General features: G+C 45.2%; 2 protein-coding genes across 2 annotated transcripts in view; one reads left to right on the forward strand and one right to left on the reverse strand.

Annotated features, from left to right (window-relative positions):
- LOC136578536 (zinc finger protein 585A-like) overlaps nucleotides 1–23719 on the reverse strand; it is a 241101-nt gene that overhangs the window by 127420 nt on the left and 89962 nt on the right. The gene's annotated exons all lie outside the window — the stretch shown is intronic.
- On the forward strand, nucleotides 1740–22029 carry LOC136578541 (zinc finger protein ZFP2-like). Its single transcript, XM_066578677.1, has 6 exons — nucleotides 1740–1849; nucleotides 6352–6515; nucleotides 18207–18580; nucleotides 19638–19735; nucleotides 19869–19977; nucleotides 20586–22029. Exons 3-6 carry the CDS (start codon nucleotides 18496–18498, stop codon nucleotides 21872–21874), a joined length of 1581 nt encoding a protein of 526 aa, XP_066434774.1. The 5' UTR covers nucleotides 1740–1849; nucleotides 6352–6515; nucleotides 18207–18495; the 3' UTR covers nucleotides 21875–22029.

The following is a 23719-nucleotide window of genomic DNA, read 5'->3' on the forward strand; positions in this document are numbered from 1 at the left end:
TCAGCACCCCACATCACTCAGAGAGCATATTTACTCACTGATTGTCACATGTGGGGGGTTTTTTGGCAGCAAAAGAGTGGATTAATGAGGACTTGCTCATCCGATCACTTCTCTACACTATTTAACCCCACAGATGCAGAAGTGATCGCTGACCACGGCATCTAAATGCTTAAAAAAAAAAAAAAATTGCATGTAATTTGTATCGCTACATTCATAACAATCCGTATTACTTTATTTATCCGGTCTGGTTAAATTTGTAAAAATACCCGTTTTCTGATCATCTTGCTTCACCAAAACTGGCATAAAAAAATAATTAAAAAATCATATATATCTCAAAATGGTACCAATAAAAATGCCGAGTTGTCCCACAAAAAACAAGCCCTCATACAGCTCTGTGGACTGAAAAGTAAAAATGCTCTGGTCCTGGAATGTGAAGCCGCGCAAATAAAAAATATATATTTATATGGTGCAAAAGTGCTAGAACATAAGAAAGCCTCCATAGATTGTGCGTCACAATAATAATCCTAACGACCGTACAATGAGGCCGCCTGCACACGGGCGGAAATCCCGCCGCGGGATTTCCCGCGGGATTTCCGCCGCTGAAAGTTTGCATAGGAGTGCATTACAATACGCACTCCTATGCAGACGGCCGCGGTTGGGCCGCGCGAAATCTCGCGCGGCAAACAAACCGCGACATGTCCTATTTTTCTGCGGGGCACGCACTCACCCGGCCGCCGGCTCCGGTCTGCCGCAGCCGGCACATGAAAGAGCCGGGGCCGCCAGGCGCGGGTGAGTACGCGCTCGTCTCTGCAGGCTCTCGGGTCGGGTCCCGCGGCGAGCATTCTCGCTGCCGGATCCGACCCGCTCGTGTGCAGGCGGCCTAAATGTTAGATTTATACCGCACTATGAAGGCCATAACAATAAGTCACACAAAACTATTGGGAAATAGATTTTTCTATCACCCCAGCAAAAAAATGTATTAAAGTTATTGAAAACATTATATATACCCAAAATGGTTCCCTATGAAAACTAGAACGCACAAAATACAAGATGCAGCACAGCAACACTGAGGCGGCTGGTGACAAAGGTGGCAAACTACTCAGAAGAGGAGAGAACTACAACTCCCAGCATGTTTAAGATATTATTGTGTGAGGAGGACACTACAGAAAGTAGTATAAGAGAACTACAACTCCCAGCATGTTACTATGCGATACCATAAGACAATACAGGAAGTGGTATAAGAGAACTACAACTCCCAGCATGTTACTATGCGATACCAGAGGACAATACAGGAAGTGGTATAAGAGAACTACAACTCCCAGCATTCCCCGGGCTCCCACCTCTCACACAATTACTGACAGTTTATAGAAAAAAAAACCTAAATCTATCCATCCTTTCCCCTCCATACAAGCCGCACAGGAGCTCCGCCCCCTCATGTCACATGATCATCCTAACTCCTTCAGCCCCCACTTATGCTCTCTACTGCTGGTATATTAGCCTTTTACTCCCCACTTCTACACGAGCCAAACCTAAATAACCAATCACCGGGAATCAGGCAACTCAAATAACCAATCACCGGGAATGAGTAAATCCAAACAACCAATCAGGTTGCGAATGGTGTGCATCTGGGGAGTAATATAGATATATGCCTACTGCTAAGCTCCACCCACTCACGTGACTGATTACTCAGTGGTGACATCATCACAGGTCCTTAAACTACAACCTAGTAATCTCGTCACTGCTAAGCTCCACCTCCTTAAATGATGATCACATGACGATGACATTATCCCAGGTCCTGCTGGTAGTCCCTGGTGTTCTCTCTGTTATCAGCCATTCTCCTAGCTGGAAGGTAAGCTTCCATGTAATCTTATAGATATGATACCGTTTGTTGACCTAATGTTATAGCACCTTCTGAACCTATTTAGGATTCTTCATCAGGCTGAATGGAATAGATCCAAAGAAGTGTGTGTGTGTGTGTATATATATATATATATATATATATATATATGTGTGTGTTTCCCCCAAAATAGGACCCTGTCTTATATTAATTTTTGCCCCACGAGAGGCGCTAGGTCCTATTTTCAAAGGAGGTCCTATTATACTTACCTAGCAGGCTCAGTCCAGGTCCCTCCCGCAGCTCTCCTCAGTTCCAGTGCACTTCTCACAGTCCTCGGCCGCACTTACAACTTCACTTCCTGCTTACAGGAATCATAAATCCCGCCTCCAGGAGGTGATGGCTATGATTGGTTCTTCGACCCCCTGCTCAGCCAATTAATGCAGTGCTGGATGAAGCAATGCGATGGCTGGGATTGGTTTATCCAGCACTGCATTGATTGGCTGAGCAGCAGTGGAAGAACCAATCAACAGCCTTCGCATTGTAGAGGCAGGATTTATGAATTGGCTGAGCTGTGGTCGATCACAGCCATCGCATCGGTTCATCAAGCAATGCATTGATTGGCTGAGCAGCGGTTGAAGAACCAATCACAGCCATCGGTTCCTGGAGGTGGGATTTATGAATCCCACAAGCAAGAAATTATGTTGTACGAGCGGCTGAGGACTGCGGCAACTGTGCTGAACGGCACCGCACTGAACCTCTGAAGAGCAGCGAGAGGGACCTGACCGAGCCTGCTACCTAATGTATTCCTCTTTTTTTAAAAAACAAAAAAAATATAGTGTAACTGGGGCTTATTTCGAGGTATTTATGTTTCTTCGGATCTATTCCAATTAGTCTGATGAAGAACCCTAAATAGGTCTGAAAGTTTATGTATATACACATACATTTGGCAAGGCACAGACATGGTGTGATTAATTTGCAGTTAAAATAATAATAATAATCTTTATTTGTATAGCGCCAACATATTCCGCAGCGCTTACATAGACAGGGGGAATACAGAAAGACAAAAGTCCAAACATTACAGAACCACGGTTACATATAGTAATCAGTTGATGGAGACAGTAGGGGTGAGGGTCCTGCTCCAACGAGCTTACATACTACAAGTAATGGGGTGATACAGAAGGTAAAGGGGCAGGAGATGTGCACAGTATGGCGAGGTGGAGAGTGAGCGATGCTATACACACAGACAATGGTCAGACATTTGGCTGTGTGACGGCAGAATCGGTATGACTGCAGGCGCAGTTTATGACAGCTAGCTGGGATTGCAGTCAGTAGGTCAGGGAGCATGTTATCAGGCGGCGTACAGAGGGGTTTGTTTAGGGTATGCGGTATGCCTCTCTGAAAAGGTGCGTTTTTAGAGCACGCCTGAAGTTTTTCGAGTCCTGGATTGCCCGGGTATCCTTTGGTAATGCGTTCCAGAGGGCTGGTGCTGCTCTGGAGAAGTCCAGAACAGGATGAGTAGAGGAGTAAGTATTTAATTAGCCCACTGATAAGGGATGTGATAGTTTTATGGTCTCTGAATTAGTGTTAGGGGGTCACCAGGCCAGAGTGTTATCTCTGCTATAGATTTCGCATATCTCCACTGATGCATGAAGCCTCCTGAGATGTATGTCTGCCTTGGATGGTTATAAACTTGTGCTCCCAAATACTTCTATGATGTTGAGATTTAAAGTTGCCTTTTAATATAGTAACTATTATGTTCTATGAGTCCGTGGCCAGAGAAGTGCTCGGCCGCAGGTGATGAGATCTCATCCTGGCTTTCAGTTCTTGTCCCGTTTCTCCAACATGAAGACCCCAACAGGACATTTACTGCACAGGATCAGGTACACAACCTCAGACGTGGAACATGTGACTGTCCGCCGGGAACAGGGGGAGCTCTCTCTCTCGCCCCCCCCCCCCCCCCGCACTCCCCTCTGCAACCCCACACTCACCCCCGGCACCCCCCGAATCTTTTCATCCGAGTAGTCAGTTACTCGGAAAAAGCGGTGCTCGAGTGCAAAAACACCCGAACCGAGTACGCTCGCTCATCTTTACCTGGCTATAGACAATGGCCTTTTTTTTGTGTTTCCCACCTGAGGTATGTGGGTCGATCAATCAGTTTGCGTTATAGAGATGCCTGTATTGAGTCGTTTGATATTTTTATGGTGGTATTCAAACAGTTGATTTCTGTATGCGAGTAGCTTAACCCTTTGCAATCCAATTTTGGATTCAGGGTTTCTTAGGTGGCTTTCTCTTTCTGCCATTATACAATGGCGCCATCTGCTGGCTAGAGCTAGTACTGCGGTATGAGGCATGCTCGAGAGGCTGCTGACAACAGAGCGGCCAGTAATATACAGTGAGAATACCCTGCCGGACGTCTTCCGACATCGGAGCTGTACAGCCTTCAAATAAAAAGGTCTTCAGACGTCAGACAGTGCATTGGAGAGGGTTAATGTCAGGTTTATGTTGGGGTGGAATGTATCTCTCACGACCTTTTATTAGTTCTTGTTCGGCGTTGGTCCAGATGATTATGATGTCATCAATGTAGTGGAAGTAGGCTAATGGTTTACTGGGGCAGAAGGCCAGGAAGTCTCTCTCCAGTTTTGCCATGAAAAGGTTGGCATATTGCGGTGCCATTTTACTGCCCATGGCGGTCCCGGTGAGTTGAAGGTATCTCTCTCTTCCAAAGGAGGAATAGTTGTGTGTGAGAAAGAATCTTGTTGTAACACAAATAACTCTTTACTGCATAGACTCCTAAAACATAACTTTTAATGTTTAAATGACTTAAAATTATAGGGCTCTAAAAACCTAAATCTAGACATATATAGACACCACGAGTGTCTGGATGGTATAATCACAGATGCCATGCAGAAGAGCAAGATTATATTCCAGTACTTTACTACAGACAATAAGCAGACCAAGAATGTATCTTGTCTATATCTATAGTAATAAGGTGGACGGGTTTTAGTGGGAGCAATGATTGCATAGGGGGTATTAGTGTATCTTGACGCCACCGGAAGCTAGGGGTTTGACAGGGGGAACGCCCCTCTCACACCCCTAGCACCCGATAGGGTTAAGGCTAGAAGTTCCTAGCAGCACACTGTGCATTGCTTGTTGCCGGTTGCGGTGGCTTAGGGTTAGGGTAATTTTTGCATGTAACCTTACATTAAGAGCTATAATAACGTAAGGAACCATCACTGTAAGCCACCACAGACTTCAAAAAGCAATGCACAGCCTTCTCCTGGAAATCGCTCACTGCTCGTGGCCGGGCTGCTTCTGTGGGATGGCTCCCGGATGGCCGGAGGATGAGGCCTCAGTGACGGCTTCCAGCAGTGTGTTGCGTCCGTATCGGCGGCTGCCTGCTCCGAGCAGGTCGCCGCCTCACTTGTCTGTTACTCCAGTTCCCCCCTGCATACTTACTAGGCATGTCGCGGCTGTGGCGCAGACGGTCCTGCTGGTGTTCCGCGCCGCACTGGTAAGCCTGCTGTCATGCTGCTCTCCTGTGCGTCCGGCCACCTGTCACAGTGTTTTCCCCAGTTGCTGTGGCCTCCGTCCTGCAGCCGTGATGTCAATGTGATATCGGGGGGTGGGGAGGTGGTTCCACTTGTGGCGCTCCGGCAATACAGTGAGGGGGGTTCCGCCTTCTGCCTCCATAATGCCCTTGCAGAAGAGGCTGTAGCGAGGGGCATTGTATGCCTTGGAAGCTCATGTCTAGTGCCCTTCCAGGACCTAGAAGTTTTACAGCTGGCTACCCAATCAGATACAGGGGGCGTCACCACCCGATTAATCTTGACGCCACCAGCACTTGCTGGTGGTGTCAAGATACACTAATACCTGCATAGCGTCCTATATGAGAAGTAAACTAAAATTCATATGCTATAGGAAAGACTTATCACGCATGCACAGTCGCGCTAAAGCAGTCTGCCGAGGATTGACCATTCTCTGCAAGGTAGAGAAACTAATGGATGCTCCAAAACAGGAAGAAGAGGATCTGGCCGGGTGAGGGTGGGGTGACCCAGGGGACTGCAGGAGCCAAGAGGAGATGGGTGAGTAGAAGATGTGGTAAGAAGACTTCCACTCACCTCTACAGCACTACTCTGACCAGGATCTCGTCAGTTGCCATTAACAGCTGTGGCAACTCCATTCATTTTAATGGACTGACAGAAATAGCTAAACGCTATGCTCAGGAGTTACACTAAGTTTCGGGCTGAAGCCTTTCTTTTGCCTGGACATGTCCCTCCCAGAAATACATGCTGGATGAGAGGTCTGTGTGTCCAGGATGCTGCTGCCTTCACTAGTTCTTGTGTATTAGCGCACCTTCACTTCTCTTATAGCCTCTGTGTGATCTCTGCTCCCCCTCTAATCCACGTGGTGACGGCTCTGAGAAGCTTTTCTCTGGCTGCTCTATAAGTGAGGTTCTGTATATCACATATGATGATGTCCCTGTAGGATTTACTGCCGCTCCTTTCTTCATAAAGGTTCCTGCAGTTCTACATCCTCCAGTTCATCCCAGTTTCTCATCTTCTCATCCAATCCGTTCCTTCTCCTGAATGACCCACCAAGGATGGCCGAGGACAGGAAGGAGATCAGCAGAAGAATATTAGACTTCACCTTGGAGATCCTCTACCTGCTGATCGGAGAGGTGAGCGCTTCTACATTTCTATCATCTTTATTGTAATTGCAGTGCCCAGAGTTGGGTACTACATAAGGATTATGTGGTAAGGTTTTTTTTTTGCGTATATGCCTTTAAATATTTATTAATGTTAGAGTGTGGAGATGTGACAGTCATTGGGAAGGCAAATCCATAATGGGGAGTAATAGGAAGAATCCAGTGTCCTGTAAAGGAGCTTCCAAGTAACCAGTAGTAAATATGATTGGCCACCAATATGGTCAGTTATGTATCATGTAACCAATGTACTGATAGTAATCTTATAGGAGTAATGAGAATGGTACGTAGGCACATTGTAACCAGGAGGAGAGGGACGGGGGTAAGAGGAACAGAGGCCGGAGTGTAGTCTGAGGGGAGGAGGAGGAGAGGGCCGGGAACAAAAGGATCAGAGGACCGAGTGTAGTCTGGAGGAGGAGAGGGAAAGGAACAAGAGGATCAGGGGTGGAGTAAAGGCTAGAGGGGAGGAGAAGGAGAGGACTGGGAACAAGAGGATCAGAGACCGGAGTGTAGTCTGGAAGGGGAAGGGGGGAAGAGAACCAGGAACAAGAGGATCAGAGTCTGGAGTGTAGTCTGGAAGGGACGAGGAGGAGAGGTCCGGGAACAAGAGAATCAGAGTCCGGAGTGTAGTCTGGAGGGGAGGAGGAGGAGAGGGCTGTGAATAAGAGGATCAGAGACTATAGTGTAGTCTGGGGGGAGGAAGAAGTGAGGACTGGGAACAAGAGGAGGATCAGAGGCCGGAGTTTAGTCTGGAGGGAGGAGGAGAGGGTTGGGAACAAGAGGATCAGAGGCCGTAGTGTAGCCTGGTGGGAGGCGGAGGAGAGGGATGGGAACAAGAGGATCTGAGGCTGAAGTGTAGTCTGGAGGGGAGGACGAGGGGAGTGCTGGGAATCAGAGGCCGGAGTGTAGTCTGGAGGGAGGAGGAGGAGAGGGACGGGAACAAGAGGATCAGAGGCTGAGGTGTAGTCTGGGGGGAGGAGGAGGAGAGGGACGGGAACAAGAGGATCAGAGGCTGAGCTGTAGTCTGGGGGGGAGGAAGAAGTGAGGACCAGGAACAAGAGGATCAGAGGCCGAAGTGTAGTCTGGAGAGAGGCGTAGGAGAGGGATGGGAACAAGAGGATAAGAGGCCGGAGTGTAGTCTGGAGGGAAGGATTTTTATTAGAGATGAGCGAGCGTACTCGGTTCGGGTGTTTTTGCACTCGAGCACCGCTTTTTCCGAGTAACTGACTACTCGGACGAAAAGATTTGGGGGGCACCGGGGGTAAGCGGTGGGTTGCAGAGGTGAGTGGGGGGGGGGGGGGAGCTCCCCCCTGTTCCCCACTGCTACCCCCCCCCGCTCCACCACGCCGCCCCCGAATCTTTTCAGTAGTCAGTTACTCGGAAGAAGCGGTGCTCGAGTGCAAAAACACTCGAACCGAGTACGCTCGCTCATCTCTAATTTTTATCAATAGTTTGGCATCTATGTAGCCCTCTGTGGAGCTACTGGATTACAGCAGGCTGAATTGCAGTATAAAAGGTGTTTTTCGTTACATAGTCTGCTTATCAGCAGGCGTTAGGCTGGGTTCTCACAGGGCGGATTCTCGGTGGAAATCTCGCAGTTTGGCCGCAGCGAAAAACCGCGAGATTTCTGCCGGGAGAACTGCAAAACCCGCGAATTTGAAGCGGCCCGGCCGCTGGCACTTCCGCTGCGGCCGGCGCTCCCATAGAGGAGTGCGCGGCCGCAGCGGTAAAAAAAAATAAAAAATGAACATGCCGTCCCGTGTGGATGAGATTTCTGAGAAATCTGAGAAGCTGGCTAATTTCCGCGGCAAATCCGCTCCTTGTGAACCTAGCCATAGGGTGAATGCAGACAGCCAGGTCGGATCCCGTGGCTCATCTCCTTCCAGCTTCTACTCGCTGCTCTGCTGAGTGCGGCTGGCGCACAGCCGCACATGTGCAGAGCAGTAACGGCGCGTCAGCGGTGACGTTTCTGTGCGGGCCTCTGCGAGGCTCGCACAGAAATAGGACATGCCGCAATTTGTTTACCGCGCGAGTTTTCACACGGTCAGATCGCGGCTGTCAGCATAGGATTGCTTGCGCGGGCGGAAATTCTATGGGAAAAATCTACTTTAAATAAACCTGTAGGTTGACAAACTACAATTCCCATCTACTTCAGTTAGTGAGATGAGAAGTAGGAGGAGCCAAAGTTGTGTGAAAACCTGAGGTTGAAAATAGAGAACAGTGAGAGAAAATTCAAAAAAAATCTAGGGTAAAGCTTGTGAGTAATTGAGCTGGAGACAAGCTACCTTCGGACATAAAGAGAGGGACGCTGAGAAAGTTGACGTGCCCAGTAGAGCAGACTGAGGGGCGTGTAGGCTACTATGGGGGAGTCATATGTTACGTATAGCTGGGCATGCAGGAAACGGTGATGCAAGACCCATCGTAATTTATGAGACTCTGGGCTGGTACTGAGTGGCAGCCGGTGGGCAGCAAGAGATGTCCCATGAACAAGACACCATAATACTGAGGAAGGGAGAGGAAGATCTGCGGGATATCTATGTAGATGAATGTAATCCAGCAATGAACTAAACAATAATAATCCCATGTAAAAGGGCCTTTCAAGCAGCCTCCCTCGCAGATCTCCTACTGAGGCTTAGGACTGCAGTTTATATATACAGTGATATGTAGCAGCTGCAGAAAGCAAATGGTACAGAATTTTTAATTAAACCCTATTGGACAAATCATTGTCAGTCTAAAATACATATATTTCAATGAAAAAAAGATTGCCTCCGGCCCCAAAAGTGTCTATAGTCTTTAACCCCTTAACGACACAGGACGTAAGATTATATCCTGCACGTTCAGGGTGTCTACGGAAGAAGATCGCGGGGTGATCTCCCTCTATACAACGTGTATGCAGGCTGTTTCTTATAGCTGGCAGCTGCTCCGATAAGCTACGCCTTGTTCCAACAATATCGTTGACCTCAGAGCTCTTAACAGCTCTTTAATAGTAGGTTAATCGGATTGCAGCTATGGTCTTGTGCACTTGGTTTAGTTTGTTGGCTGTAGCGAATTGTTGCATGGTGTGGATTGGGTTATCGCCTACAAACCCCAAAAGACCATATAGGGGCTTCTGGAAATCCTCACTGCATGTACCCTATTGATCAAGCTGTATACTACATTTCATAAACCGGTCAGTGAAGGGTAGGACTATACCGTGGGCTTACGATCTGCTTCGGCCTCTGATCATCTGGGGCATCTCGCTGTATCCCAAACCCCCATCTTAATAACATTTGTGGTGTCCTATATGTCTTCTGTCTTAGAGACAATTGTGATCGGCGTCATTCAATAGCTGAGAGCTGCCTCTGATTGGTCACAGTGCTCAGCCAATCAGAGGCAGCATTCACTCACCCATTCATGAATTCATGAATGGGTGAATGAGAGCTGCCTCTAATTGGCTGAGAACTGTGACCACTCAGAGGCAGCCCATTCAGCAGGCGGGGATTTTAAATCCCCGCCTGCTGAATACTACAGAAAGCAGTTCAGGAGAAGAGCCGTCTGGACGCGGCTGATCTCTGGCAGCTGCAAAAAGGTGAGTATATATATTTTTTTATTTTTTACACTTTTTTTGGATGGTTTTCTGGGAAGGGCTTATATTTGAAGCCCTTCCCCGAAAATTAATACAGCGCTTGCCGGCAGCCCATTGCTTTCACATCGTTCACATCATTCTCCTCTGCCACAGCTGTGGCAGAGGAAAGCGGGCAGCGCCCGTGTGACCAAGCCCTGTGGGCTGATAAACGCTGCTAGCAGCGTTTTTTTTTTTCAGCTGTGACGCTGGCTTCAATCACATGATTATTTTGTGCGCATCAGATTTGCGCACAAAAAAAATCGCACGAAAAACCGCCCGTGTGACTAAGCCCTAAAGTTATTCGCTTCACAAGGCAATAATGTGTAATTTTGTAAAATAATGCAATTTTTATTTCTTATCCATTGGAAACAAAGGGTGAGATTTCTGCGGAATTGCAGAAAAATAAAACATGCTGTGATCTTTCTATCTCGCAGTGATTCTATGAGAGAAAAATCGCACATGTAAATAGACCGATTGAAATCAATGGGGCCCAATTCAGTGGGAGTTTTGTGCATCTCGCAACTCGGTCATGTGACTGCACCGTTAGCGATCCTTGGAGAAGATGTCACATCTATATTAAACTATAACAAGGGGGCGCCCTCTATGTCTGGAGAAAGGAAGGTTCTACACTAACATAGAAGGGGTTCTTTACCGTTAGAGCAGTGAGACTATGGAGCTCTCTGCCTGAGGGAGATTTCATGGAGAATTCACTAAGAATCCAAGAGAGTCCTGGTGTGTAATAATATGACTAGAGATGAGCGAGCACCAAAATGCTCGAGTGCTCGTTACTCGAGACGAACTTTCAGTGATGCTCGAGAGTTCGTTTCGAGTAATGAACCCCATTGAAGTCAATGGGCGACTCGAGCATTTTTGTATATGACTGGTGCTCCGCTAAGGTTTTCATTTGTGAAAATCTTAGCAAATAACCAAAGTCATGTAAAAAACACAGAAATGGATAGGGCAGGCGAGGAGCAACATGCAGGGCTGCATTTCGGGCTCCAAGGTCTCACTATTAAGCCACAATAGTGGCAAGAGTGAGACACCCCCCCCCCCCCCCCCCCCGCACTGTCAGCAATACAGCCGGCTCCATTGAAAGCAATGGGCTTCCGGCGAGCGCGGGATGAATGTTCGGGAAGGGCTTAAAAATATAAGCCCTTACCTGAAAATCATCCTAAAATGTGTAAAAATAAAAAAAAATGTATACTCACCTTTCCGCTGCAGCCGGAGTTCAGCCGCGTCTGGCCGGCAGTTCTCCTGAACTGCTTTCTGTAGTATTCAGCAGGTGGGGATTTAAAATCCCCACCTGCTGAATGAGCTGCCTCTGATTGGTCACAGCCTCACCAATCAGAGGCAGCTCTCACTCACCCATTCATGAATTCATGAATGGGTGAGTGAGTGCTGCCTCTGATTGGCTCAGCGCAGGGACCAATCAGGGGCAGCTCCCAGCTGAATGACAGCTTGGTGAGGCTGTGACCAATCAGAGGCAGCTCATTCAGCAGGCGGGGATTTTAAATCCCCGGCTGCTGAATACTACTCACAGCAGTTCAGGAGAACTGCCGACCGTCTGCCGGGACAAGGTGAGTATATATATTTTTTTTTTACTTTTTATACATTTCTAGATGAAGTTCAGGGAAGGGCTTATATTTTTAAGCCCTTCCCGAAAATTCATCCTGCGCTCGCCGGCAGCCCATTGCTTTCAATGGAGCCGGCTGTATTGCCGGCTCCATTGAATTTAATGGTCAGTGCTCGTTTAATCGAGACGAGTACCGCGTGGTGCTCGTCTCGAGTAACGAGCATCTCGAGCACCTTAATACTTGAACGAGCATCAAGCTCAGACGAGTATGCTCGCTCATCTCTAAATATGACGCATTGTGATTACTGGGAATTAGTCGCCGGCCCCGGGACTTGTTCTCTTTATTTGCAGTTAGAAGGAATTTTTTTCTCAGATGAAGAAAATCAGTTTCTTCCTCATGAGGGTTGTGTTGGCTTCCTCTGGATCAACACTGCAGAAGAATAGGCTGAACTGGATGGACTTGTGTTTAGGTTTTCTTCCGCCGTAGAAACTGTTAATCCCCTTGACAGCAGGCAGGTTCCCGACTCTTCCATATTTTATAGAAGTGAACTTAGATTTGGTGGCCTTTGCTAATTCATCCTGGAGATATTTCTAAGGCAAGTTGTTCAGTCACTGAAGACAAAATAGTTGGAGAGATATATAATTAGGTAGATGAGGTCTCCCGGAGGAACTGGAGTAACATTTCTGGATGCGGTGATGGAGTTCTTCCACAATGTGAGGGTAGCAGTGGTATTTCCTAGTTTGCAGTGTAATGAGGGCAGTTTGGGTGGACAGGAGCAGATTGTAATCCTCTAGAAAGGGGGATGTGACGTCACTTATTATTGTGTACATGATGATATTTCTCGGTGTCTCTCCATACACAGGATTACACAATAGTGAAGAAGACATCGGGGGACGGTGTGACTCCTATCATCCATCTCCAGGAGTCAAGAGGATGGAGCAGGAGGCATTTCCCCATCACAGAGCCTCCCTCCCCGATACATGAGCAGAAGATCCTAGAGCTCACCAACAAGATGATGGAGCTGCTGACAGGAGAGGTGATGCTGCGGGGGATGGGGGACATTATACAGTAACAGGAGGGGTCTGGGTGATGACTGGATATTGTGTTGTCAGGTTCCTATAAGGTGTCAGGATGTGGCTGTCTATTTCTCCATGGAGGAGTGGGAGTATATAGGAGGACACCAGGATCTGTACGAGGACATCATGATGGAGGATCCCCGACCTCTGACATCACAAGGTAAGAAGAGCTATAAACTGTATATAATTTTCTGCTCACACGACTCCGGTAATCTCTGAAGTAATTCTGTGTGGCAGCGCTGTCCGAGGTAGCTATACTGCGTGGTTGCTCCTCCCTCGCCTTAGCTCCTCCCTTTTGCCTAGTTCTGATTAGCTAACTATTTGTGGGAGGCGGGTTCAAACATCAGTGTTTTGTTTTTCGCTTTCCCGTCCTAAAGCCGGCTTCACACCGGTGTACGCGCATTATGTGAGGATTTGTGCTGTGTATTTGCGCGATGGGTGTTGTGTTTTTGTGTGATGGGTGTTGTGTTTTTGTGTGATGGGTGTTGTGTTTTTGTGTGATGGGTGTTTTTGCGCCTGCCTGTGCGTGTTTTATTGTATTTTTTGTACGCACATCTCCTGTGTATTTGAGCTCACAGAAAAACAAGCACACACGCCCCCATTGATTTCAATGGACAATCCATTTAAACTTGCCCTACATGTGCTACATTTGTACGCAGCGCAGATGAAAATAGAACATGCTGCATATTTCTTTGTTCGACTGAAATGCGCGCACAAAATCCGCTCATGTGACCGAACCCAATGAAATCACTGGATTTTCTTTACTGCGCATCGTGCTTGCAAATTGTGTGCGCTCAATACGCTGCGCAAATGCATTAGTGTGAATAAGAGCGGATAAACTGAGAAAAACGGATCCCGTAAAATCGCCATTGATTTCAGTGGAATTGTTTAGTTTCAGGTTGCGCCCGTTCCATCTGGTTTTGTTTTGTTTTTTTATAGAAATATAGACTGACTTGCAGGATTTTTTCTTCCATACAAAAAAGCGTAAACTGAACGCATTGGACCTTTTTTTTTCTTTTTCTCTATGGGGGTTGAATGTAAAAAAAAAAAAAAAAGTATTCTGCTTGTGTTCTTCTTAACCCCATAGTGACCAAGTTTATTTTTTTTTCCTTTTCGTTTTTTCCTCAACCCCTTTTCAAAAAATCGTAACTCCTTTATTTATCCATCGATGTCGCTGTCTGAGGGTTGCTTTTTGCAGGACAAGCCGTATTTTTCAATGGTAATCTTTAATGTACCATATAATGTTCCGAAAAACTTTTTAAAAATTCTAAGTGGAGAGAAATGAAAAAAATGAAATTCTATGGAGCAGAAACTGCAACAAAAATGACATGATAACATTTTTCTATGGGTCAGTACGATTACTACGATACCAAACTTATAGAGTTTTTATAGAGTTTTTATTTTTTGCTGTACTACTTTGCATTTTTTTTTTCAAAGATATTTATTTATTTTTTATTATTTTCTGCCGCCATCTTCTGCATGCAATAGCTTTTTTTATTTTTCTGTCAACATAGTTGTGCCAGGGCTCAGTTTTTGCGGAATGTCCTGTAGTTTGTGTTGGTACCATTTTGGAATACATATGACTTTTTGATCGCTTTTTATTGCATTTTTTTCTTGGAAACAGGGTGAACAAAAAAGCGCATTTCTGGAGTTTTTTTTTTTCTTTTCCGAACATAGCAATACTAAAAATGTATTTTTGTTTTATTATTTAGATTCTTTTATCATTAATATGGCAAAAGGGTTTTTCTTTTTTAACTTTTATGACTTTTTTTTAAAATAATCAGTAAAACTGTATTGATCTTATTTTCACATTTTTTTTTCTTTTAGTCCCTACTGGGGACAGCAACTAATGATTATTTGATCGCTCCTGCAGTATGATGTAATGCCATAGCATTACATCATACTGCAATCAGGCTTGCAGTCTACCAAGCCACCCCACGGGCATGGCTTGACAGGCATTCTGCATGACAGCCCTGGGGCCTTTCTGAAGGCACCCAGCTGCCATGACAACCACCCAGCTCCCTGCGATCTCATCGTGGGGGGCCGCACAGGACCCTTGAACATCGTTTGGGGGATTTAAATGCTGCTGTCAGAATTGACATCTGGCATTCCTCCTGACAACATTACCTGCTGGCTCCCGTGTACTGCGAACAGAGGCCTACTGTTACCAACTCCTGGCTCTCCTCTGACTATGCTCCTGCTTTGCACTAGTTATAACACCGAAAGCTCCAACCTAGAACCAGACTGGTTACACCATGTAAACAAGCAGTCATTCATATATGAACAACTGCCTGTTTCCAGTGAATGGAGGCGAGTGGGTTGGAATAATCCTGACCCAAAGGATATCTTACAAAAAAGTCACTAAAAGTAGCCATATACTTACTGATAAACTGATGCAAGAGGGCAGGCATATAAACCATGTAACCCCCAACATGCAGACCTCCATTCAGCACTCTGGCTGAGCAGCTTGCACATGTGCAGAATACTGATGAGGGGAATGGCTGGTTAGTGGTAACCCCTGCACAAAAGAGTAGATACTAGGTGTTGGGACACATGATACGTGTAGTGCAACATGCAGGCTCACAACTTATTAATGATGCCATATTTAAATCCAGTGGGTTGCCCTGCATCCCACAGGTGAATCACACCAGCACTTCCCCAGCATTCAAAACTGCACTGCATGTTATTTATAAATACTAATAAGTACAAGGTATTAGCTGATATTTTGGCCAAAATACATGAGCCCACAACCCGCTTCAAGGGTCCTTGCATATTGTGGGTCCCTCCCCTAACATTAGTTAAAATCACAAAAGGGGAATATACAAACGGACAAAAAAGTCACTGAAAGCGGCCATATACTTGTTGAAAAACTGATGCAAGAGGGCCAGAGTGCTAAATGAAAGAGCAGCTTGCACATGTGCAGGACACTGATGAGTTAGCCACTCACAAGCCCTCCTTATACCGAGGAGGGTAGATGCTTAGTGTTAACCCCTGTACCAAAGGATATCTTACAGCTAACTCCCAGTGCAGACGGCATAGGTACAACTCCTGAGCTTGCGCCATTTCCACATTTATGGACCATTGCAGGATGTACAATCACCAGTAATAGAAATGTATAAAACAGGAAAGGTTTAAATGAGTAAAATACCATTTTACACTGAATCTTTCCCTCGGACCAGTACATCAATCTGCTCCGCTTCTGCTCTATAACCCGCTGCTAACAGATCAGCATGTTCACCAGGACAGGTTGCCTCTAAGTATAATACAAATCTGAGCTGCTGTAGAACCTCTTTTTATGCATAAAGTTTATATCAAATACTGAATGTTTTGCGTGTACCATGTCTTCTGAGATACCAGCAACAGTCTGTCCCCCAAAAGCCATCTATAGCTAATGCCCCCCAAGTCTCAGCCAGTGGCAGGTCATCACTTTATTGTTCTAAGGTGGAAGTTCTCACCTGATGCATCAAGTCTTTCAACCTCAGCTTTACCTAAAAGGGGTTTTCCTACCACGGTCATTAATGGCACATCCACAGGATCTCCTACACATCCCATAGATTCCCCTGTCCTGTGGATATAACTATCCGTATTAGGATCCCCTCTAGTCTATGTGGCGACGGCTCTGAGAAGCTTTTCCCTGGCTGCTCTATAAGTGAGGTTCTGTATATCACATATGATGATGTCCCTGTAGGATTTACAGCCGCTCCTTTCTTCATAAAGGTTCCTGCAGTTCTACAACCTCCAGTTCAGCCCGTTTTCTCATCTTCTCCTCCAATCCGCTCCTTCTCCTGAATGACCCACCAAGGATAGCCGAGGACAGGAAGGAGATCACCAGAAGAATATTAGACTTCACCTTGGAGATCCTCTACCTGCTGACCGGAGAGGTGAGCGCTTCTACCTTTCTATCATCTTTATTGTAGTATTTACCAAGTCATCAGGGAGGTGCAGCGGTCTGGAGTCAAGAACTGGTCTAAGTACCATCAGTTAGTGGATGGGCTGTAGGTCGGTACAACTGCTGTAGAGGGATTAGACAAAGCTGCCAATGGGCAGTACACCACAGAGGAAGTAGTGAACTGGACTAAAGCAAGCGTAATAGTCTCATAAGAAGAAAGCAGAAGGGCCAGGCTATATTCAAGGTAAGGATTTCTAAAAGGCAAGAGAGTAGATGAGTCTGTTAGCAGCGAGCTGTCCAGTAGTTCAGCAGGAAGAGGTCTTGATTAGACACAGTAATTAAAGTACCTTTATGTAAGCCGATTATCACCCAAATAATTTCTTGAAACAGCGATTTCCTGGGTTAGTCGGCCCATTTACACACAGCAACTGCCAGGGCTCAGAGCGAGAAATCACTCAGTAGTCGCCAGTGACTTTGTTTGATCTCACTTTTCGATCAGTGTAAACAAGAGTTGTTTAATGTTTGAACGATTGCCTGTTTGCAATAAATGGAGGTGAGCAGCCGGAAGAGATCTCTGGTGCGCTCTGTCTCCATTCACTAAACAACTATTGCTCATGCACTTTCACACCGGAGCCATGGTCTCTGGGATGAATGTCGGGCAGTTGTCCAATGTAAAGGTGCATTTAGACTGTAACTAGAACAAGGGGGCGTCCTCTAAGTCTAGAGGAAAAAAGATTTCTACACCAGCATAAAAAGTGATTCTTTACTGTAAGAGCAGTAAGACTATGGAACTTTCTGCCTGCGGATGTGGTGAGTGGAATAATATTACAAGTTCTGATTACTAGAGATGGGTTGCTGATCCTGGGTTATGCTGATGCTGTATTTGGAGTCAGGAAGACCTTTTTTCCTTGACAAGAGGGTTTTTACGGTCCATCAGATCAACATTGCAGGAGAATAGCCTGAACCAGATGGATTAGACTTTTTTTTTTCTTTAATTTTCGGCTTTGCAAATCACCTTGACAGCAGGTGGGTTCCTGACTCTTTTATCTTTTATAGAAGTGAATTTGGATTTGATGGCCATGGTTGTATAGTTAATAGAGACAAGATGCTAGGGGCAGTATCTAACTAAAGTAATTAAATCTGCTTACTTACAAAGACAGCCCCACCCTTGTTCGTGGGTTGTGTCTGGTATTGCAGCTTAGCTCCCATTCGCTTCAAAGGGGCAGAGCTGCAATACAACACACAGCCCTATGGACAAGGGTGGTGCGGTGTTTGGAAGAAAACAGCCATTTAAAAAGAAATCTTAAGGTTATTAGGGTTTTCAGAATATCTGGAGTAATATTTTATGATGTAGTGAGGGAGTTCTTCCACAATGTGAGGGTAGCAGTGGTATTTTCTAGTTTGCAGTGTAATGAGGGCAGTTTGGGTGGACGGGTGGCAGATTGTAATTCTCTAGAAAGGGGGATGTGACGTCACTTATTATGGTGTACATGATGATATTTCTCAGTGTCTCTCCATACACAGGATTACACAATAGTGAAGAAGACATCGGGGGACGGTGTGACTCCCATCATCCATCTCCAGGAGTCAGGAGGATGGAGCAGGAGTCATTTCCCCATCACAGAGCCTCCCTCTCCGATACATGAGCAGAAGATCCTAGAGCTCACCAACAAGATGATGGAGCTGCTGACAGGAGAGGTGATGCTGCGGGGGATGGGGGACATTATACAGTAACAGGAGGGGTCTGGGTGATGACTGGATATTGTGTTGTCAGGTTCCTATAAGGTGTCAGGATGTGGCTGTCTATTTCTCCATGGAGGAGTGGGAGTATATAGGAGGACACCAGGATCTGTACGAGGAGGTCATGATGGAGGATCACCGGCCGCTTACATCACAAGGTAAGAATTACATATAAAGTGTCTACTATCACTGGGGTATAATGTAAAAGTTTCCCAATTTTACGTTCTTTTTCCTCATGTTGGAGCCCTATGTATGAAATATAAATCAAGCTTATACTTAAAGCTTTATTCATCCAGTAGATGCCAGAAGAGTGTATTTTTGGCTTCCGTCGGGCTGGTATAGTAGACTGCGCTGTTCTGCTATGTTCTATACAAAAGCTTCCTGTAAATAAAGGTATAATGTGCTGGATAGGTTTTTCTTATTAAAGTGGATGCTTATTTCCATTTCAGGAATTCTGCACACTGACATGCCCATTGGAAAGGGCTAAATCTACATGCAGATGCACAGCTAATTATTTGCATAGCCGCGGGAGAAATCCAGCGGATCCTGCGGATTTCTGCTGCGTTTCTTTGAAATGGAATCTGCTTGGATAAATCCATGACAAATTCCGCTATTGGAACATAGCATTAAATTACCTAATCACACATAGTGCATGGTATGGGACCTGTGGGATCTGCCCTATAGAACGATGCAACAGCTTGTTCAACACCGCTTCTCTCAAGCCCCTTCTCACTCTGGGGAACGAAGTGAAGAGGAAAGGTGGAAAATAGAATCCCCTAATATCGTGATCGGTGAGGTTCTCACTGGTGAGACGCGCAGTGATCCAACATTCATCACCTGTCGTGTGGATAGGTGAAAAATGTCAGTTCTGAGAAAATATTACTTTATCAAGGAAGTTGTCCTGTGTTTGGTATCTCCTTGCTTTCATGAATTCCCTGGCGGATCTTACAAGAAGTCAAACATTGTTATGTAGGTCTGATAGATTAAACTAGAAGTGAAGGTGCTGAGAACTTTGTATGACATATAGAAAGGGTACATGGGACCCTCATTCTCATGATCGATGGGACCCCCAGTGATCAGATATCTATCGCCGATTCTTTGGCTAGATGAGAAATGTAAATTCTGGGAATATTTTTTTTAGCAAGAAAATGTATGATATATAGGTATACATACAGGAGCTCATATAGTCATTACTGTGTGCTTGTGTCTCCACAGATGGAGCCAGTAGGAGAAATCGCTTGGAGAGATGTCCCCATCCTCTGTATTCCCAGGACTGTCCAGAGGAAGAACCCAATGTCCCAAAGGACCACCAGGTAGATGACGCTGAGCACTATGCCACATAAGGGGGTCCTGCAGTCATAGGTTTTGGGGGTCTCTTCTGGTGGTCTGTTAGTTTTTTACTCCTGTATGCTGTATTGTACTGAATTATTACATATGACAAACCAGGTGGAAGATGTGACTGATATTAAAGTGAAGGTAGAAGAAGAGAGGATGATGGACGATCACCTGTGTATGAGAGACGTGAAGGAGGAGATTCCAGTTGATGGTACTGCAGGTATGTAATAATAAATGAAAAAAGGGAAATTAGAGGTTTCTTAAAGGGATCTGTCACCAGGTTTCACTCCTCTAGACTTTACCGGCTGTTACCACTGCATACCTGTACAAAAGTGTTTTTAAAAGGTCCTATGTCATTATGCTCATTTGTTCTGAACGGTTCTGTGTGCGCACCTGGACCTTTCTAGTCACCTTGGATCTCATCTGTAACCTATCCCCTCTTCCTTTGATTGATATGGATGACATTCCACCTCCCATTACACTTCTCATTGTTTCCTTTTCCTACATGGCTTACAGTGTGGCCCATGGTTTTACTGTTGTTGGGATCTATGGTAGTCCTCCTTCCTTCCCCATCTGACCACTCCGATACTCTTTTGGTCAGGAGTTCCCTAGATGTTACCCATTTCCATTGTAATGAATTTAGCCTGCTCATTCCCATCACCATGAATTCCAGTCTTCCGACACACACATCTTCCAGCAGACCACGACTTCGGGCTTTGGCTCAGAAAACACCAAAAACTACATATGTGTTTCCAGCCTAATAGGAATGTTATAAATTTGTCTTTGTGATTTGAAAAAAAAACAGTTTTTTTTTTTCAATCCCAACAGAAAATCCCAGTAGGAACTCTGAGGGGAACGTCATGTTATCAGTAAGTTATAAAGTAGAAGATGAAGATATTCTGCAGCACTCTTCAGGAGAAAACCTCATTACCCGTAATGTACATCCAAGAGCTCACAGTACAGATCTATCATCTAATCCCCTTAATCATGCGGAACATTCTGCTGACCGATCACAGATTGTTACCACAAGTGCGGGTCAGGAAGGGGAGAATAGTGTTCAATGTCTTTTCACACACGGAAAAATGTACACAGGCGAGAAGGCGTACTCATGTTCAAAATGTGGGAAATGTTTTATAGATGAATCAAAACTTGTCAGAGATGAGAGGATTAACACGGGAGAGAAGCCGTATTCATGCTCAGTATGTGGGAAATGTTTTACATATATATCACAGCGTATAACACATGAGAGAATTCACACAGGAGAGAGGCCGTTTCCATGTTCAGAATGTGGAAAATCTTTTACAAGAAAAATAAATCTGGTTATGCATGAGAGAATTCACACAGGAGAGAAGCCATTTCAGTGTTCTGAATGTGGAAAAAGCTTTGGCAGAAGATTATGTCTTCTTAGACATCAGAGAATTCACACAGGAGAGAAGCCATTTTCATGTTCTGAATGTGGAAAAAGTTTTAGAAATAAATCATATCTTGTGTTACATGAGAGAAGTCACACAGGAGAGAAGCTATACTCATGTTCGGAATGTGGGAAATGTTTTATAGAAAAAGCAAAACTTGTTGTACATGAGAGAACTCACACAGGAGAAAAGCCACATTCATGTTCACTGTGCGGAAAATGCTTTACAGAAAAATCAAGTCTTATTAGACATGAGAGAAGGCACACAGAGGAGAAGCCATTTACATGTTCAGAGTGTGGAAAATGCTTTACAAATAAATCGGATCTCATTGCACATGAGAGATATCACACAGCAGCTAAGCGGTATTCATGTTCAGTATGTGGGAAATGCTTTAAAGGTAAAACAAATCTTATCATACATGAGAGATTTCACACCGGAGAGAAACCGTTTACGTGTTCAGAATGTGGGAAATGTTTTACAGTTAAATCCGATCTTGTTAAACATGAGAGAAGTCACACCGGAGAGAAGCCGTATTCATGTTCATTTTGTGGGAAGTGCTATACAGAAAAATCAAGTCTTCTTAGACACAAGAGAAGGCACACAGAGGAGAAACTGTATTTATGTTCATTTTGTGGGAAGTGCTTTAAAGATAAGTCAAGTGTTGTTAGACATAAGAGAAGGCACACAGAGGAGAAAGCATTTTGATATTCAATACGCTAAAATGTTTTACAGGAGAATCAAATTTTCGAAACTCACCTCAACAGAGAATTCACATTGAGAAGAAACCTTATTCTTGATTGGAATGTGAGAAATGTTACAAGACTAAAACCAGATTTTTTAACTAATTTATCAGGTTCTTCTCGGACATTAAACATTATTTATTTTTGGGTGGAAATAGCCCAAATCCGCGAAGCACACAAATGATATTTTCCTGAGGTCAACTGTGTGCGCAGGATCCATGGAGGAAAAGTATGTTGGATAGAAGGAAAAAAAGAAAAGCATTGTTTATTATTCTAGCAATGACGCTAAATTGTCACCATGAACCTCGCGGCTTATTATTGTCTTCATAAATCCGCTTGCATAGGGGGAGAATTCAGAGAGAAAAAGTAAGGACACCCTTTTGAAACTTGAACATATGTGTACATATCCACCTTTGATCTTTGTTCATACATTATAAAGATACATGTGATGGAACTCAAGAAAAACCAATACATTGAATTTGCAATAATTTGTTAAGGCCCTTTTAGACGGGATGACTGTCGGGCAAACGATGCCCGACACTCGTCCCCGCACATACTAGCTTCCGTGCACCTGCATGGGAGCTAGTATCGTTAGCTCTCAGTGGGGGCGGCTGCAGGAGATTTCTCTCCTCTCGCTCCCCCACCCCTTTCCATTGAAATAACACAGTGGCCGTTCAGTATAAATAGCGGCCGTTCAGTACTAAACGATGAGCGATCAGCTTATCGTCCATCGTTTATGCTGCGTAAATGATGGACGATGAGCTGATCGCTCATCGTTCAGTGTAAATAGTGGCCGTTCAGTACTGAACAGCCGCTATGTTATATCAATGAAGAGGGTAGCGAGAGGAGAGAAACCTCTGCAGCCGCCCTGCCCCTGGGCGCTTTGTGACCGAGACCAGCACTACTAGCCCCCGTGCAGGAGCACGGGAACGGGGACACAGAGGAACAAGTGTCGGGCATCATTTGCCCGACATTCGTCCCAGGTAAACCCACCTTTTAACAGGAAAAACTCACATCTGTCATTTCCTCCTGTGCCCTCGAATACCTGATGGCACAAACCACCTCCAGCAGGTATTTGCTATAAACTTTATTCACACTTAAGTATTTTGGTCAGTATTTATATGCCACAACTAGGAGCTGATACACAACATGGAAGATGTGACGATCTTTGCATTCAACTTTTCTTTGTTTATGATCCAATCCCAATTTGGGATACAGACAACAATACACAATTGTGGACCAGGCCTCACTGCCTACTAGTCCCTTATATGGGAGATTTTGTTTCCCACTCTTCCATAAAGAGCATGCACAGCCAATTTTACTTCCTCTCCAACACAATGGTGGGATTGAGAATTGGGCTTTGACTTGGTCATTCAAGAACTGCCCTCCCTACCTCTAGTTATTCCATGGTCTGTGTGCTTGTATGTTTAGAGTCATGTCATGCTGCAAGGTCTACTTTGAGCTGAACTTCAATCTTTCTGACAGATGGTGTTACATTATCGTCAAACATTACCTGGTATAATGAGGGACCTTTCACAGGGAACTGAATACTCTGCAACAGCATTGTGGGATATGCTGTCCTTGAATTCCACACTACTAACTGCGGATTTTCATGCGGAATTGCCAGCTGGATTCTACTATTTTCAAATCTGCACCAAAATGGGGCTTATTTTGGCAATTTTGGGGCTTAACCCTTTCCAATCCACTGTCTGACCTCTGAAGACATTATGATTTAAGGCTAGACAGCTCTGATGTTGGAAGACACCCGTTGGGGTTCTCTTACTGTATATTGCCAGCCTCTCTGCTGTCA

This window comes from Eleutherodactylus coqui, chromosome 9 (genome assembly GCF_035609145.1).
Source record: "Eleutherodactylus coqui strain aEleCoq1 chromosome 9, aEleCoq1.hap1, whole genome shotgun sequence".
Lineage (NCBI taxonomy): Eukaryota > Metazoa > Chordata > Amphibia > Anura > Eleutherodactylidae > Eleutherodactylus > Eleutherodactylus coqui.

Bases quoted from the DNA above. Each gene is read 5' to 3' on its own strand.
- LOC136578541 (XM_066578677.1), top strand. From the start codon at position 18,496: ATGGAGGAGTGGGAGTATATAGGAGGACACCAGGATCTGTACGAGGAG. The intron at 19,736-19,868 runs GTAGATGACGCT...ATGACAAACCAG, and splicing joins ATGTCCCAAAGGACCACCAG to GTGGAAGATGTGACTGATAT. The intron at 19,978-20,585 runs GTATGTAATAAT...CAATCCCAACAG, and splicing joins TCCAGTTGATGGTACTGCAG to AAAATCCCAGTAGGAACTCT.